Genomic DNA, 19,792 nt, shown 5'->3' with positions numbered 1-19,792 from the left:
ATCTGCTAGAGGGGTACCAGCCATGATAGATAGGAGGGGTGACAAAGAACTGAAATATGGTTGTAGAATTGGGGATCAAGACATGGAAAAACAATGGAGGCACGACGGGTAAGGAAAAAAATCAGAATTCTCACCCCAGAATAACAATGAATTTACCAAGAGGAAAGAACTATGCTAATTTTTTTTCTTTTTTTCTTTTTTAACATATAGTAACCAAACCTATTGACCACCTTGGGAATATGGATACCACTACCCCCACTATTCAGGGGAGAATATTGACATTTAGATTGTTTCAGTTGGCTCTGAAAGTTCAAACAACTAATCTGTGGTAGATGAGAAATTTAAAGCCTGATTTTCTGGTACCAAAAGTTTTGCATTTTATTATGTTTTAAAATCATTTTACCATTTCACATTTAAAAATTCACCTTTCCTGACTTACTTTACTCTGTATGACAGTCTCTAGGTCCATCCACTTTTCTGCAAATGGCAAAATTTTGTTCCTTTTTATGTCTGAGTGATATTCCACTGTATGTATGTACCACATCTTCTTTATCCATTCCTCTGTTGATGGACATTTAGGTTGCTTCCATGTCCTGGCTGTTGTATATAGTGATGCAGTGAACATGCATGTATCTTTTTGAATTATGATTTTCTCCAGGTATATGCCCAGGAGTGGGACTGCTGGGTCATATCGTAGTTCTATGTTTAGATTTTTTAAGGAACCTCCATATGGTTCTCCATAGTGTCTGTAACAATTTACATTCCCACCAACAGTGTAAGAAGGTTCCCTTTTCTCCACACTCGTGCTAGCATTTATTATTTGTAGATTTTAATATCACTTATATGTGGAATCTAGAAAAATGATATAGATGAATTTATTTGCAAAGCAGAAATAGAGACAAAGATGAATAGAACAAATGTATGAATACCAAGGGGGTAAGCGGAGGTGGGACAAATTGGGAGATTGGCATTGACATATATACATTACTATATATAAAATAGATAGTTAATGAGAACCTACTGTATAGCACAGGGAACTCCACTCAGTACTCTGTGCTGACCTAAATGGGAAGAAACTCCAAAAAAAGAGGGGATATATGTATATGTATAGCTGATTCACTTTGCTGTACAGCAAAAAAGTAATACAACACTGTAAAGCAACAATACTTGAATAAAAATTAATAATAAAAAATCCACCATTTTTGTACTAGGGTGAGTCAAAAAGTATCTACACTCTGGCTATAAAATTTCTACAACCAGAATGCGGATACTTTTTGACTCACCCTTGTACTTTGTGTATTTTTTCTTCTGAATTGTGTGTTTATTCTCTTTGCTCATTTTGCTAGTGGGATGTTCAATCAATAAGGTGTCTTGAACCATAAAGACATCACTCTTTTTTTCTTTCCATAAATTTTTTTTGCTGTTTTGTTAGGTGATTGGGGCATCGTGGGGATATAAGTGGGGTTGGGATGCTGCCAGAACCAAGGAAGCTTTCTCCTCATCACAGTCTCTCAGGGACCACCTGAGCTTATTAGATCATTTTTCTGGCTTCTGTCTATTTTTCCCATATCTATGTTTTTTGAACTGCTTTTTCATGTTTATAAATGAAATGACAGAAAATAGCCATATGAAAATTGAAGGCCATACTAAAAACTGGAATTTGGGTATTATTATACTTTAGGATATAGATAACTTGATGTTACCTTTTACCATTCCTTTCCTAATTAGTGTGGCAGGAGATGAGAAGAACCTGGTAGTAACATGCCCCAGGAGACCACAGTGCTCTGTGTGTGTGTGTGTGTGTGTGTGTGTGTGTGTGTGTGTGTGTGTTTTAGGGTATGAGAGTCCTTAGAGAAGCAGGATCTGAGCTCATATACACCAAAATGTTCCCCTGAAAATATAGATGGTAGAATGATAACAGAATATGAAAATTTAAAAAATATATTTATTTCTAACCTCATGATTCTCTGTAAAAAGCCAGTAAAGTACAAAGAACAACATGTGAATTCGGAAATTTCTGTACCTTGAAGTTCAACAGTCACAGGAAGGCCATTTCATCCTTTAACATCCTCTGGCCCCATCTCTCATCACCCTCCCTCTTCCTTCTTCCCCTTGAAACACTTCCTTCCTTTGGTGACTGTATATCTGAATCTAGTGGCTTCTTTGAGGTCTTTGAACTGGGTATTCCTCCTGCCAGGCCCACACTTCTGTCACCTCCTGATCTCTCTTCCTTGAGATCTCTGTTCAAATGTTACGTTGTTTGCCAGCCTACCTGAAAACCCAATACAGAATAACTCACCATCCACCTCTTCTTCATCCCCTATTTTTCTTCATTTTACTTGTCACCATTTGACATGTTATATGATTATATATTTGTCAATATTCTTTCTCCATCATTGAACTGTAGGGACTTTTGTTTCTCAGCACACTGTACTCCTTGCATAGAAAACGGTCAGTACTTAACTTATACACACCAAAGGCTTAGCAGAATTTCTTATTAAAATATACAACACATGGCATCTTGAGGAAAAGACTGAGAGGTTAATAGAAACTTTTAATCAGAGATGGCATAGGGAATACTCTGATGGGGACACATTTCACAAATAAATTATAGGTATTGATTTCATGTCTGCAAAATATAAATTGTAGAATTTCACCTATACTGATAATTCCCATTTCTGTGAAATCAGTCATATGATTTTTTTTATTTATTTCTAGGTAGTCCTCTCTACCACATGGAATCAGGAAATGATACACAGATTTCAGAATTTCTTCTGCTGGGATTATCAAAGAAACCAGAACTGCAGCCCCTCATATTTGGGCTTTTCTTCACCATGTACCTGATCACTGTGTTTGGGAACCTGCTCATTCTCCTGGCTGTCAGCTCTGACTCCCACCTCCACACACCCATGTACTTCTTCCTCTCCAACCTGTCCTTTGTAGACATCTGTTTCATCTCCACCACTATCCCAAAGATGCTGTGGAACATCCAGATGCAGAGCAAAGGTATAACGTATGCAGGCTGCATCAGCCAGATATACTTTTTACTACTCTTTGCAGGGTTGGACGACTTCCTCCTGGCTGTGATGGCCTATGATCGGTATGTGGCCATCTGTCACCCTCTGCATTACACAGTCATCATGTACCCCCGGCTCTGTGGGCTGCTGTTGCTGATGTCCTGGATCATAAGTGCCCTGAATTCCTTGTTACAAAGCTTAATGATATTGAGGTTGTCCTTCTGCACAGTCTTGGAAATCCCCCACTTTTTCTGTGAACTCAATCAGGTGGTCCAATGTGCCTGTTGTGACACCGTCCTGAATGACATGGTGATGTATTCTGCATCTGGTGTGTTAGGTGGAGGTCCATTTGTGGGGATACTTTATTCTTACTCGAAGATAGTTTCCTCTGTGAGAGGTGTCTCAACAGCTCAGGGGAAGTATAGAGCATTTTCCACCTGTGCATCTCACCTCTCAATTGTTGCCTTATTTTATTGTACAGGCCTAGGAGTGTACCTTAGCTCTGCAGCTACACACGGTTCACACTCAAGTGCAGCAGCCTCAGTGATGTACACTGTGATCACGCCCATGCTGAACCCCTTCATCTACAGTCTGCGGAATAAAGATATAAAGGGGGCTCTGAAAAGATTCATTGGGAGGGCGTCTACAAAACATCAGCTTTTCTGGGACTGAAGAAATACCCATTATTGCAGGACTCAAGTCAATGGAGCCAGAAATTGCAGCGTTTTGTTTTTTTTTTTAATCAGATTATGGACATAGAATTTTCTCTATTATTCCTTGAAATTTCCATTTCTTTGACTTCGATTTCTCTCTACATTTAAATAACTCAATTTATTAAGTTTTCTGCTCTGTTACATATACAGTTGTTCCATTTGTCAATTTTCCTGCTTTCACACAGCTTTTCCCAAACTTATATCAAATATTTGCAAAGGTCTGTCTATTTCTTGGGAAATATGGATTTCTTAGGAATAATATCTTTTCAGATGACATACCATCCAAAGTTTTTTTTTTCTTTTGTTTTATTAAAACAATAGTCATGAGTTGTATTACTCATATGGAATAAACTCTACTTGCACCTTCTCTATACAAATTAAGTAACTCACCTTATTAGGCTTTTTCTTCTGCCTCATATATGGATAGTTTCCCATTTATTTTCCTACTTTCACAAAGTTTTTCCTAATCTTGTATCAGAAATATTTGGAAATTCCCATTTTTTTCCATAGGGCGACATGAATTTTTTAAGAATAATTCCTTCTCAAGTTACATATATCATCACAAATTTTTTTGCTCTTTATATACCAAAAGATTCATTCCTTGTATTTCTCATATGAATAAAAATTACACTTGACAACCCAGACAATTTATAAAATATTGTAATAGAGGAACATCTGAGATGACATTTTTCCATACTTGCATATATCATATCTTTGTATATTATTACCTTAACTGCTCTTCCTGATAATGTAGACTTTAGCTAATAATATGCTTTAGAGGTGGCAATTGAGTTTTATTCTCCACATTAGGATCCTGTTCTCTTATTCAGCCACGTCCACAGTGTCTGCCACAGTGACTGGAAAAGTGTTTATCAAGTACATGTCTCCTGTGAAGTCTACACAAAAACACACATTTGAATAAATAGATTGACTTAATATGGTCTTTGAGTTAAGGAAGTCCTTAAATATGATGATGCAAAAATTTAAATTATATTTTGTATTACTAAGCCAAATATTTCATTTTCATACTGTATTGAATTATGGAAGATTGATGCCCATGAAGAAGGGTTTTTTAGTTTGTTTTTCCATTCGCATGTAGAATTGGTTGGAGTATTTATTTTTATTATTGTATTAGCTTTCTTCTGCTGCTTAAAATCTTCCATACTGCCTGTAACTATGGCCCTCCACTGATCTTAATGAAATATTAATATCTCCCCTTTTCTAAATTTTCTCATATTTACTAAAGGAATGTTTTTCTTGGTTAGTCTAGCTAAAGGTTTGTCAATGTTATCTTTTCAGAGAACCAACTCATAATTTTTTTAAAAAATATTTTATATTGTTTTCCTTGCCACTCTTACATTTATCTCTGACCCAATCTTTATTGTTTCCTTTTTCTTCTAATTTGGGGCTCAGTTTTTTCTTCCTGTTTAGTATCTGAGGCATAGTTTTTCTTTTATTTTACTAAAAGAATAGTAATCAAAGTAGAATAGCATGGTACTGGCATAATAACAGACACAAAGACCAATGTGTCACAGTTGACAGCCCAGAAATAAATCCATGCATGCATGGTCACCTGATATTTGGCAAACCAGCCAAGACCTTTCAATGGAGAAAAGATTGTCTGTTTAATACAAGGTCCTGGGAAAAATAGATATTCACACATAGAAAAATGAAACTAGACCCTTTACACCACCTCATACCTTGCAGAATTCTACTGTTTTAGCAGATTTCAATTACACAATACAGTATTTCCATCTATATTCAGCATGCTGTTTATAAGATCCTCACCCTTAATTATTTTATATCTGAAAATTTGGACCCTCTTAGCAACCACTCCCCACTCCCCAATCCCAACACCTAGCAAACACCATTCTACTTTTTTTCTGTGTTTTTTTTTTTAAGATTGCACAGGAGTCATACGAAACAATATTTATTTTTTTTCTCTCTGACTTACTTCACTTAATGTAATGCCCTCAAGGTCCATCCATATGGTTGTAAATGACAGGGTTTCCTTCCATTTAAAGCTAAATAATATTCTATTGTCTATTTCTGTCACATTTTCTTTATCTATTCATCTGTCAACAGACACTTATGTTGTCTCCATACCATGGCTCTTGTGAATGAACATGGGAATGCAGATATTACTTTAAGATAATGTTTTCACTTCCTTTGAATATATCCAAAGAGTGGGACTGCTGGATCATATTGTAGTTCTATTTTTAATTTCTTGAGGAGCTTTCATACAATTTTGCATGATGGCTGTTCCAATTTACAATCCCACCAACAGTACAAAAGGGTTTCCTTTTCTCCACATCTTCTCCAGTATTGGTTAGCTCTTGTCTTTTCAATAAAATACATCTTAACAGGTGTGAGGTTATATCTCAGTATGGTTTTGATTTAGATTTCCCTAAAGATTCATGGTAATTGACCACCTTTTCATGTACCTGTTGGATAATTGTATATCTTTGCGAAAAAATGTCCTTTGCCCTTCTTTTTCTTCCAGTGTTATTTAGTTATAATTGACATAAAGCACTGTATAAGTTTAAGGTGTATAGACTACAAGTTTGATTTAAATACATCATGAAGTTATTATAAGTTGTAAGTTGCAAGGCTAGTTATGAAATGTCACCATACAGAGATATTAATAATTTTGAATATGTTCCCCACACTGTACATTTCATTCCTGTGACTCATTTATTTTACAACTTGAAGTTGGTACTTCTTTATCTCCCTCACCTATTCATTTCCTCCTCTTCAGCCCACCTCCCATCTGGCACCCACCTGTTTGTTTTCTGTATCTGTAATTCTTGCTGTTTTGTTATGTTTGTTTGTTTACTTGTTTTATTTTGTTTTGATTTTGGTTTAGATTCCACATATAAGTGGAATCATACAGTATTTGTCTTTCTCTATATGATTTATCTCACTTAGCACTTATTGCCTTTTAGAAACTGAGTTATTTATTTTATGCTTTTGAGTTATACAAGTTCCTTCATATTTTGGTTATGAATGCCTTATCAGATATGTGGTTTGCAAATATTTTCTCTCATTTCAGCTTGCCTATTCATTTTGATGATGGTTTCCTTTGCTGTATAGAAGCTTTTAAGCTTGATGTAGCCCCACTTTTTAAAAATTCTGCTTTTCCTTCCCTTCCTTTTGGTGCAAATTCAAAAATGCCACTTTGTCAGCTGAATTTGGAAGTGTTACCAATTTTTTAGGAGATTTTGAGAACAACTCACCAGTGAATCCATCTGGTACTGGACATTTCTTTAACAGGAGGTTTTTGATAGTGATTTAATACTACTTACTTTGTATCCTCTTGTTACTTTTTATTGATCTGTTCAGATTCTTTACTTCTTTATGATTGTCTTAGTGAGTTGTATACAGTTGTTCACAGTAGTCTCATTATCCTTTGTATTTTTGTGTTACAGTTGCTATGTCTCCTCTTTCATTTAGAAATTTTAGTCACCTCTATTTTTCTTAGTCTAGCCAAATGTTTGACAATTTTATCTTCTCAAAGCCACCTCTTGGTTTCCTTGATATTTTTATTGTCTTTCTAATGTTTATGTTATTTCTTTTTGTTCTAATACTTATTATTTCCTTCCTCTTCTTATCTTTGGGTTTAGTTTGCTCTTCCTTTTCTATTTCCTTCATGTGTAAGGCTAGGTTGTATATATGAGATCTTTATTTCATGTTAATGTAGGCATTTATAGCATAAACTTCCCTCTTAAAGCTGCTTTAGCTGCATGTCATAAGTTTTGGTACGTTGTGTTTTCATTTTTGTTTGCTACAAGATATGTATTTTTTTTATTTCCCTTTTGATATTTTGTCAACTCATTGGTTGTTCAGTATTTAGGTTTTAATTTCTACATACTTGTAATTTTTTTAATTTAGCTCTTTATTGGAGTATAATTGCTTTACATTGTTATGCCAGTTTCTGCTGTACAACAAAGTGAATCAACTGCATTTATACATATATCCCCATATCCCATCCCTCCCATGACTCCTTCCCACCCTCCCTATCCCAGCCCTCTAAGTCATCACCAGTCATCTAGTTGATCTCCCTGCATAAATTTTTATTTTTCTCCAGTTATTCATTTTTAATTCCATACTATTGTGGTTAGAAAAGACACTTGAGATATTTTCAATCTTCTTAATTGTGGTAAGACTTGTTCTGTGATTTAATTTATGATATTCGGGACAGCGATTCATGTGCAATTGTGAAGAAATCTTCCTGCTGCCTTTGGGTAGACTATTCTTTTTATATTTGTTAGGCTCATTTTTTCTAAAGTTTACTTCAAATTTATTATTCTCCTCATTGATTTTCTATCTGCATAATCAATCAATGTTGAAAGTGGGGTACTGACTCCCCTACTATTATTTCAAGGATGTCTACTTCTGCCTTCCAATATGTTAATAAGTGTTTAACATATTTAGGTGCTCTAATATTGGAGATATATATATAATATATATTATATAAAATACATATAAATAAAATAACTGTTATATCCTCTTGATGAATTGACCTCTTTGCGTTATATAATGACCTTCTTTGCCTCCTAAATTTTTTCACTTATAGTCTACATTTTAGGATACAATTATAGTTACCACTGCTTTCTTTTGTTTTGTATTTTAATGGAATATCTTTCTCTGTCCATTCACTATCAGTGCATATGTTTCTTTAAAGTTGAAGTGCGTCTCCTTTAGATAACATGGTTGAATCTTTTTTTTCTTTTTAGCACATTCAACAACTGTATGTGTTTTGATTGCATAATTTAAACATTTATAGGTAGTGTAATTATTGATAAGTAAACACATTTTACTGCCACTTTACTGTTTCCTTATTGTTTTGCAGTTGTTTTGTTACTTTCTTCCCCTCTTCATGCTTTCTTTCGTGAATTAGTGAGGTTTTTTGGCAGGGTAGTGCTATGCTTTTATTACTTTCTCCATCTTTTGTGTATATACTATAGACTTTTGCTTTGTGATTACCATGAGTCTTTCAAAATACATCTTTTACTTATAACAGTCTATTTTAAGCAGATAAGTGCTAATACATAAAAAGCTCTGCACGTGTATTTAGCCCCTAAATTTTATGAGATGTGTCCCAATTCACAGATTGTTTTGCTGTCTATCCATTAACAAAATATTGTAGCTACACTTATTTTTAACACTTTTATCTTTTGACCTTCATACTAGAGTTCAACATTATTTATATCCCAAAAGTAGAGTACTAAATTATTTTGAATTTGACTCTATAATTTTCTTTACCAGTGACTTTTACACTTTCATTTGTTTTCATGTTACTAATTTATATTCTTTCATTTAAGAACTTCCTTACCATTTCTTGGAAGGCAGATCTATTGGCAATAAATTCCATGAGCATTTTTTTTTCTGTGGGGAGGGAGGTGGAATTTATCCTTCATTTACGAACTACAACTCTGCTGGGTATAGTGACCTTGATTGACTTTTTTGAGCATGTTAATGCATAAAGTCACACTCTCCTGGCCAGCAAGACTTCTACAGAGAAATCCACCTGTAGATTTACTGCAGTTTTCTTGAACTGATAAATTTTTTCTCTTGCTTCTTTCCAAATTATATTTCTCTTTGAATTTAAAAGTTTGATTATAAAATGTCTCAGTGACATCTCTTTCTGTTGAACCTGTTTGGATATTGTGAATTTTTCGTACCTGGACGTCCATATATTTCCTCTCTCTCTCTCTCTCTCTGTCTGTCTTTCTGTCTCTCTCTCTCTGTGTCATCCTTCTGAAACTCTCATAATGTGAATTTTGCTTCCTATTTTTGTACACCAAAATTCACATAAGTTTCTTAACTCTTTCTCATTCTTATTTCTCCACTGGATAGGAGAGGATAATATCAAGAGATCTGCCTTTAAGTTCACAGATTCTTTCTTCCACTTGATCAGGTCTGTCATTGAAGATTTCTATTAATTCTTTATTTCAATTGTAGTTTTAAGCTCTAGACTTTCTGTTTGCTTCTTTATTATGATTTCTATCTCTTTGTTCAATTCTATGACTCAGGAGGTGAGTAAAACAGCAACAGAAGAAGCAGAGTTTTGTTAAGGCTGTGCCAATGTATTGACTCAGGAAACAGTGACCAGGCTAAGGCTGGCCCTGATGTTAGAGGGTCAAAACTACATCTTAGACCCAGGGGTGGAGCAAAGAGTACCAGAAGTGTGGCCCCAAAGATGAGAGGTAAAATCTCTGACTCAGGTGCTAGGGAGCAGAGTATAGAGGACCAGCAGTACAGGCCATTGATGGTGGGTCAAACCCACAACCTAGGGCCCAAGGGGCAGGGGGCAGTGCAGCATCAGTTCTGATCCCCATAGACTGCAAGGTGTTGAGGGTCCTGGAGAGCAAGGTGCAGCAGCAACTCTGGCTTCTGGGGACTGATCTCACCACAGGACAAGCTTTAATCCTAGGGACTTGATGCAGCAGTGGAGTCTCTGGGCAGATCCATGAACTGCATTCAGCATAACTGAAAACTATGGGGGTCCTTGGTCACAAAGGCTTCAGATGATCAGGGCAATAACCGTGATTACTCCTGTTTGCTTTTTCCCCATAGATTAAAATTCCTCTGGGGAGAATCCCTTTTGGTGTCACAGGTAAGATACTTCCTACACTTACTTATGAGGCTATGTTTATAGCATTTGAACTCTGCAAGGTTCCTGTTTCCCTCTTCTGTTGTATTTCAGAGCTGTTTTAGAGTTATGTTCATACATTAGTAGTTATTTATTTTCTTATTTTTCTGGACTAGACGAGAAATGGAACCTCATTGCTACCCATGGTGCTGATGTCATTTCCATATGTACTTTTTGTCCTATTCCCTATCTGTATATCCAAAGTCCAGGCTCAATATGACTGGAATCACAGCTCAGGATGTCACAATGCTGAAATTAACATTTTATCCAGGATGCATTCTCCTCTAAAGCTCAGAAGTCTCTTCTTCATTCAAGTGCTGGTAGAATTTAGTTACTTGTATTCACAGCTCTGAGATCCCTTATCTTTACAGCTATTGAACCAGGAGCACTCCGAGAAGCTGTCCTTGGATAGTACTTATGTGTCATTATGTACTGAAAATGTGTGTTCTCCAAAATTTTATATGTTGAAATCTAACCCCACTGTAATGGCATTTGGAGGTGAGGCCTTTGGGAGATAATTAGATCATGAGATTGGAGTTCTCATGAATGAGATTTGTGCCATTGTAAGAAAGGCCAGAGAGCAAGCTTTATCCTTTTCCAGCATATGAAGATATAGGAAAAACTTATTCATTTATAACCCAGAAGAAGGCCTTCACTGACCTTGACTATGTCCACACCGTGATCTTAGATTTTCAGCCTCCAGAACTGTGAGAATTAAATGTCTGTTGTTGTTAAGGCAGCAGTTTACTGTATTTTGTTACAGCACCCTGAGTTGACGTGACACTTTCATAATACAGCAGCTTATTATTCAAAGGCCAGCAGCAGAATCACCCCCTTGCTTTGAATCTCTTCATTTAGGAAAGACCCAGTCTCTTCTAAGAGCTCATCTGATTAGATAAGGCCAAGACAGGATAACTTCACCCTTGATTAACACAAGAGGAATTGAATTGAGGCTTTAATTACATCTGAAAAATACCTTCACTTCTCCATAAAGTGAATCCTAGTAATGAGTGTTAAATTCATCAATCTTCACTCAAGGAGAGCAGCATTCAAGTTGCATAAAACAGAAACTGAAATCTTGATGCTGTCTCAGAATTCTGCCTGTCACACTCTGTTGTTGCATTGGAAGATTCATTATTATTAAGATTTCAGTTCTACCTAAGCTGCTCTAAAGATGGAGTGAAATCCACATAAAAATTCCTACAAAGTTTATTTCTCATAGTAATTGACAAACATTTCTGATTTTTATATGAAAATGCAAAGAACCTCCAGTAGCCCAGAGAGTTTTGAAAGGGAACAAATTTTCCCACTGCCAGATTCTGTTTCACACTACCTGATTTTTAAGACATGCTCTAAAGAAATAGAAATCAAGACATTGTGGTTTTAGTGTAAGAATAAACATGTAGATCAATGGAACACTGTACTGTCCATAAATAAGTGGAGATATATATGGTTATATGTGTATATATATATATATATATATATATATATATATATATATGGTGAATTGATTTTTGACAAAAGCACCAAAACAATTCAATGAGGGGAAAAATGTTTTGTCAAATAGTGTAGGAATTAGATATCTGTACAGAAAAATGCATAACCCCCTACACATAGATATCTGTAACTATATTAACTACTGTTTGTGTTTCACCTGCATAATTCTGAGTCCTATCATTTCAGACCCTTCCCATCTCAATTTCCCACTGCCAGATTCTGATTCACTTCCTCTGAGCCCTTTGATTGGCCAATGGAACACTCTCTACCCACTTGCATGGTTATCTGAGAGTTATGGTGAGATAATATCACGCTCCCAGGAATTCTATGTTCTCATGGTAGCCAATCCACACTTGACTTTAGATATTTTTAAGGTTTAACTGAAACCTTGCTTACTTGTATGTTGACACTACATTCCTCCCATGATCTTCCCCAGGAAAGCTCTTTTTCACATCCTTGTCTCTTATTGGACATACCTGACTTTCCTTAGATTTCAGAATAGGTTGCTCTGTGATCTCAGCTCCCTCTTATAGGTTCAAGAAAAGGTATAATTTCATAGTTTATCTGCCCTTTTCTTTTCAGAGTGAGTGTGAAGTGCTTTCCAGTATTCTATATTCTGGGCATAAACTGAAATTTACAACTCTCTCTAAAGTTGTTTTGAGAGACAAAAGGGGTGGGGGGGAAAGAGAGAGAATGAGTGAGGATTTCTTTAACATCTAATAGAGAGTATAGTACAAGAAACTGCTCAATATCAAAATCTATGTGATTTCTGAATATTGAAAAGTAATCAAGAAAAATTTGAGTTTAGAAAACAAGGTATCCATATAATTACTTTATTACCATTCTAAGAATTAGTGATTGAACCAATAGAGAATAGATAATAGTACCCATGTTAATATTTTAAACTATTTTAAAACTCTCAGGCTTTAATTTTTATTTTGGAGATTTTATTCCTATATGCATATCACCTGGGAATACATATTTGAACAAGTCTATATCCTGCAGTGTCATTTAGCTGGTAGATAAATATTCACTCAGCTTTCCTATGGTAAGAAGCTATTACCCAAATCACAGTGGCTCAAAATAATGAAAGTGTATTTTTATCATATCAGATGCATGCTGCAATGTGTCTATGGCTCTAACTCGACTGCATTAAGCTACATGTATGTCTTCATTCTGTGAACCATGACAATGGGCCAGCTCCTATGTAATAAACAACCATTCTCAAGATAGAGAGGAATGATAATGGCAAGTGTGGACTCAAACAAAGCACCTTATAGCTTCTGCTTAGGCTTAGAGCATGTTAAGTCTGCCCACATTCTATAAGCCCAAGAATGTCACGTGTTCAAGTTCAAAGTTGAGCAGTGGAGATAAACACTCCTCCCACCTGAGGCACATTCAAGGCTCAAAGCAATGGGTGGGGACGTACAGTCCTTCTAAGAGAAAGAGGGAGTAAATCAGTAATTGTGAAGAAATAAAAAAATTCCACTTGGGGCAGAAACAAAATGAAAGTATTTCATATTTCTACTAACATTCAATCTTTCTAAATTATAATGTATAGACTTGCCACAAAGGAAGATAAGAAGAGTTGGAGGAAGTTATGATTCACCAAGAAACAGCAGCTTTACACACATTCTGAGTAGATCATAGGAACACATTAAAATAGCTTGAGAGAGTCTAAAACTTCTTATTGAGGCTGTGCGGAGCTGGTGTTAGGCAGTCAGATTTTAGGTCCCTGTGTGAAACAAGGCATAGAATGGTGGCCTCTTATGCACTCTGCTCCCTGCTTGGGGCCCTGGGAGGAAATATGCCTTCAAGGTCACAACTCACTGTCTGCTAGGATCAGGGTAATACTGGGCTCACTTCTTTTCAGGTCATTCTCTAGAGTCCCAATAAGCTTAGTAGTGTTGGACCTGGGGCATAGTTATAGCAGCTGCTATGGACTGAGCATCTGTTTGTGCCAGATAATGTCCTGTGAGCTCTAAAATATTATCAACTTCTTACACCAACTCCTTAGGCAGAATTTCCCCAGTTACAGATAAGGAAACAAAGGTTAAAATTTTATTCCCTTTTAAATGGAAATACTCAAGAAGAACATGTAAATGTGTGTATGTAGATGCTGAATGACTGGGTCCAACACTTGACCACCTTACATCAGACCTGAAATGGGCAGGAAGATTCTTAATGGAGAAGACCTAAAATACCTACATCTGACTCTAACACTGGACCACAGCCTTGATACTCACAGAGTGGTCCACAGAACAGGACCTGCAACACCAACAACTTCTCCATGTTGGTTACAAATGCAGAATCTCTGGGCCACCCTATTCCTGCCAAATCAGAATCTGTACTTGGACAAGATTCCCTAGTGATTCATATACACACTGATGTTGGGAGAAGTGATTGCTTAGAACAGTGTGTCTCAGCCTCACCACTGTTGACATTGTGCTGGGTCATTCCTTGTGATGGAGGCTGTCCTGTGCATTTTAGGTTGTTGAACTGTATCCCTGGCCTCAACACATGATGTCCCAGTAGCAATTCCCCAGATATGACAATCAAATATTCCTCCAGATATTGCCAAGTGTCCTCTGGAGACAAAATCATCTCTGATTGAGAACCACTGGCCCATAGTATGACAACTAAAATTATTTTGTGCTCTAATCAAAGCACATGCCTTACTCAGCTAATAACTTTGGAATTCTGAACTACAATTCTGCAAATTTAGAAGAAGATCTATAATTATACAGTCCTCATAGGACTGACTGTTGCAAAAAATAAATGAGACAAATCACATAAGATTCTAAGCTAAGCTTACAATGCATTAAAATATCTGTATATCTCTTCTAATTACTAAATGTTATATAAATAAAGATGAAGTACCAGCCTTAAACTTGCATTAAAAACATGAAATTCCTAATTGATGTGTCAAAAGCATTATGAATCCAAGTGTTATTTTACCCACGATTTTATAGCAAAGGGACACAGTTCTCTCCCTTATTGAAGAGAACTGGAGAAAGAAGAAATGGTAATTTTCTGGAGATATCAGGAGCTGTGTTCCCATGACAAGCCAGTGCTTTCAAGACCCAAGGAACCTAGTCAAGACAGGTTCCTCAGGCTTCTATTTGGGGAAATTTTTGACTCAGGGTTGGAAAACATTTCAAAGTTAGACCTCTGGAAGCCAGTAGAGTTCCTATAGCAGTAAGAAGAATTGCATAAACTTGACTTCTAACCTGGTCACCTGAGATCAGCAAATCAGTGGAAAAAAAATCCATTCTGTCCAGACAAATTCCCCTGAAGAAATGGTATGTTCAAGGGTTGGAGTAACAATGGAGAATGTGCTGAGCAGGTATAATGAGGAGATACAGCAAATATAAGGACCTATAAATGTCTCCTCTTCTGTAATTCCTGAGCAATTCAACCTCGAGCTGGAGGGAGTGGGCATGGTTTTTGCATCTGGAATCCTAAATCTGGCTCTGCTTAACTCCTTTCTGCTCTCTTGTTTGAAGATGGTGCTTCAATCTCCATCATAAACAATCCTGGGAGGAATTTGGACTTCTGCACAGAGACCTTCCTCTCAGACTTCTCATCCAGGTGAGTAAAAGACCCCAGTGGACACTGCAAGAGAAAGTCACAGAGAATGATACCCAAGAATATTTACCTGAGGTCAACTGAAAACACAAACAGCTGGCCCAGAGCCTAGAGATATCCATGGTTGTTTGCTTGATTGACTAATTTATAATCAATTTATTTAATATGATAAAAAGGCAGGTGTCTATTGGATTCAGCGATTCAAGGATTGTTGTTGACAATTATGTGACGGGAATGAAAATCTAGTTAAATGAGACTCAAGAAGAAACAGGAGGCACAATGGTGTCGGTAAAATCATTTCCAAGGAGTTTTGCAGTTTAGGGGAGTAGGGAACAAAACTATTAGATTAGGAGTGGTTTGCAGTGAACTGAAGACATTTTATTTATTTACCTTTAATTTTTTTTTAATTTTATTAATCTGATTTTTATTCTTAATATGTGATTTCTAAAACTGAACTTAGGTAAATTCTTGTTTTTGCACATTTATACAATATTGGGATATGACAGTCTTGAATACAAGTTTCTTATACAATGTTTTAAAAATTGCATGCATTTAATACAATTAGCTGAATTAAATAAATTAATGGTTCAGGTATGACTGTGAATTTTAATTTTTTAATTGCATTTTAAAAAATATACCCTGACAGCTCTGAAATGATTTCTGCATACTTTACTATCAAATGAAGTCTTTGTTTAGAGTGACTTATTTACCTTTGGGTAGCCTGTGGTTTCTAAGACTGTACTCAAGAGGGAGCTTGCATGTGAATATGAAGGTCCTATAATAGGGAGCATATTTTATCTTTAATTTTTAAGATGGGGTATATTTGAGCAGGTTCTATATTCATTGGGAAGATCCAGCTCAATGGAGTAGCTACTGCCTTGGAAATACAGTTCTTGAGGCACATTTCATAGACTCTCACACCCAGAATTCACTTGATAAAGAAATTGCATTTAATATATAAACAGGCATGTGATAAAGGACTTAACATTGCAATTAGTTCTTTAACTGGAAGACTGAATACAGTTTTGGGTTTATTACCATTTACTTTCTCTATTGTTAATTGTCTATGCAAGTTTTTTGCTTTATTTACTGGCATCCTAGTGTTTTTATTCCTTTTTCTTTCTTTTTTTTTTTTGCTATATTATTTCCTCTATAATTTCATCTCTAATTGAGAAAACGCCAGTAAATGCTCTCCAACATGTGGAAGAAGGGGAGAATGAGATGTATTTTTAATACTTTGACAAGTCTTCTTTGTTGTATTTTCTTGCTGAAAGTGGAGATATATGCAGTTTCTCTCTCCCCTCTTTTCCCCTCCCCCACACAGGTGTGTCAGGCACCATTTCACCAAAACTGTTCTAAACTGTAACCATTTCCCCTACTCTGGATTACCTATTCCAGTCCCTCTTTTATTCTTGTTTCTTATTGCATTCTCTCAAACAAATAGTTACAATTTTTAAAAGAATTTTGCTATTTACCATTTAAATATTTTATGTATGTATATATGTATGCATGTATAATGTATTTGTTGGGTTGTGTGAGAATTTATAACTAGTGAGTGGTCAAATCTATCAGTTGGTCATATTTTGTTCTCCCTCCCATTGCTTTTTAAATATAGAACATTCTTCTGCATCCCTAGTAGTAATAAACTCCCTTTTATGTGCATTGCCATCTTATTTCATGTTTTTTTTTCTTGTTACCTTTTGCCCTTTGTGAGCAAATCGATTAATCAAGTAGTAATCCTTTGCTGCCATCTTGTGGAACACATGCTTTTGCATTCAACTAAAGATAGCATATATGTTTTTTAAAAGCATGTTTGAATCCATTTATGTTTATATATGTGGAATTTATAGTGTTAGATATTTCTTTCTGCACTATTTTTAAAAAATTATATTTCCAATACTTTTTGTATGGTTATGCCCATTTCATTTATGCTTAAATGTGTTAATGTGGCTATTGTTATTTTATATCTTTTCCTTCAGAATTTCATCTTATTTTTTATTCACTAGCGTAGTGTTTAGTAAAGTCATTTTGAATCAACTATATTTAATCTGGTTTTATTTCCTCTGCTATTCTTTTTTTATAAATTCTATTTTGTAAAAATTTGTTTCTATGTAAATCCACACTTTTATGAAACCACAAGAGTGAACAAAGCAGGTGAGGTCCCTATCTGTTTAGATCTCACATTGTAATGGAGAAAGAAGAGTTCAAGAAAAATAAATCCATGTGTGACAAAATGTCCTCAGGCATAAACCAAATGAAGAAATGGTAAGATTTTTGTGGCATGTGGAGGATTTTATAATGTATCTTGTGGGGAGGACTTCACCTTTGGGACAGGAATCAGAAACAGTAGAGTGTGATCAACAGGTTTGTCAAAAAGAGATCAAAACACAAAGCCCAGGAACAAAGAAACATGCCACATAAGAAAAACGAGGAAAAGGGCCAGCCTCATCCACTATTGGACCATATTAAAAACAAGTATGTTCAAATACTGAAAAGAGAGAAATAACAAATTCCCCCACTTCAAGGGAATGAGGTGGCTACTGTTATGAGGCAAGTGGACCAAAGAAGATTCATCAGTTGTGGTCCCTTGAATCTGAGGTCACTTCTGCACCCAAACTGCTGCCTGTTCTCTCTGCAACCTGCCTTTTCTGTAGTGCTCTTTACTTATATTGCTTCTCTCTCAGCAGGAACTAGCCTTCTTTTAAAACTATTCTTGGGACTTCCCTGGTGGAGCAGTGGTTAAGAATCAGTCTTTATTTTCTGTACCTATAACTCTGTTACTGTTTTGTTATGTTTGTTCATTTGTTTTGTTTTCTGATTCCACGTGTAAGTGAAATCATGCAGTATTTGTCTTTCTCTGTCTGACTTATTTCACTTAGCATAATACCCTCTAGGTTCATCCATGTTGTCATGAAAGGCAAGATTTCAAGAGTAAATCCTAAGAGGTATCATCACATGGAAAAATGGTTTTTTCTATTTCTTTAATTCTACATCTATATGAAATGATAGATATTCACTAAACATTGTGATAATCATTTCGTGATGTATGTAAATCAAATCATTATGCTCTACATCTTAAACTAGTACAGTGCTATATGTCAATTATATCTCAATATAACTGGTACAAAAATAATAATAAAAGAAAACAAAACAAAACAAAACAAAAAAAGAATCGGTCTTGCAATGCAGGGGACGCCAGTGCAGTCCCTGGTAGGGGAACAAAGATCCCATATGCCTCAGGGCAACTAAGCCTGCACACCACCGCTAGAGAGCCTGCATGCCACAACTACAGAGCCCCATGTGCTCTGGAACCCATGCACCACAAGTAGAGAGAAGCCCACGTCACAACTGGAGAGAAGCCTGTGCACTGAAATGAAACCATGTGCCGCAGCTAAGACTTGACACAGCCGTTGGGGGGGGGGGGGGGGGGCGGGGAATATTTTTGTGTTTACTGCAATGGGTAATAAACTTTTTTGACTGTGTCCTAGAGTAAAACAGGCAACTTACACATAGTTTAGTGTCTTTGCACAGTCAAGGAAAAAAAAAAAGCAGGTATGTACATGTGCATATAGATACACACACAGACACAGACACACACACACACACACACAACTCAAGAAAGAGAAGCAGAAGAACCCTTGCTATGTATGACTCACTTATATTTTCTTTTTTGTTTTATTTTTTTCTATTCTATTTTATTCTTACAAATCATATAGTGTGACCCCCTGATTGGTCTGGATCTCAGAGTAGGGAAAACATTCCTCCAGCATGTCTTCCATACCTATGTTAGTGTTTCCCTGATTCTTTTCGTTCTCTAATCATTGGCAATTTCTATGGGAACACATTCTTTTATTCCTTTATACAATATATATCTATTCAGCTACTGTTCCCAACTAAACTAAGTCTGGAGTGTTGGGAAGTATTATGATATTGATACCTGCCTCAAGGCACTCACAGTTTAGCAAAGAATAAAAGCTATGAAATTAAATTAAAATTACATACTGATGGCCTTATGTCTAAATTATTGTCAGAGAGTGTCCTTTTTCTGCGGAAATGTTTTTTAAAAAGATTCATGAGGGAGATGATCTATGCAGTCTGAAAACTAAGATGGAGTTTTGAGAGGGGTAAAAATTCAAAATAGACCAGTGATTGACTCTCCAAGCACAGGAAAACAGCTGTATATAGGTTCTGAGTCTTGAGCCTGTGACATCAAAAGAAGGTGTGACTCAAGTTCAGCATTTATGAGATTGATGTGGATGAGGGCAGTGTGAAGGTGAACTTAGTGGTTTAGTCAGGGAGAGTCAAGGATGGGGTTTGAAGTT

The 19,792-nt window shown here is 36.0% G+C and overlaps 1 protein-coding gene across 1 annotated transcript; it reads left to right on the top strand.

Moving 5' to 3' along the window:
* The first annotated feature begins 2,705 nt into the window (after window positions 1–2,705).
* On the top strand, window positions 2,706–3,689 carry LOC130836299 (olfactory receptor 7A17-like). Its single transcript, XM_057708358.1, has one exon. The coding sequence runs from the start codon at window positions 2,736–2,738 to the stop codon at window positions 3,687–3,689; it is 954 nt and encodes a 317-aa protein (XP_057564341.1). The 5' UTR covers window positions 2,706–2,735.
* Window positions 3,690–19,792: the final 16,103 nt, after the last annotated feature.

This window comes from Hippopotamus amphibius, chromosome 15 (genome assembly GCF_030028045.1).
Source record: "Hippopotamus amphibius kiboko isolate mHipAmp2 chromosome 15, mHipAmp2.hap2, whole genome shotgun sequence".
Lineage (NCBI taxonomy): Eukaryota > Metazoa > Chordata > Mammalia > Artiodactyla > Hippopotamidae > Hippopotamus > Hippopotamus amphibius.
The sequence above is the reverse complement of the archived record's forward strand: the minus strand, read 5'-3'. Positions and strand labels throughout refer to the sequence as shown.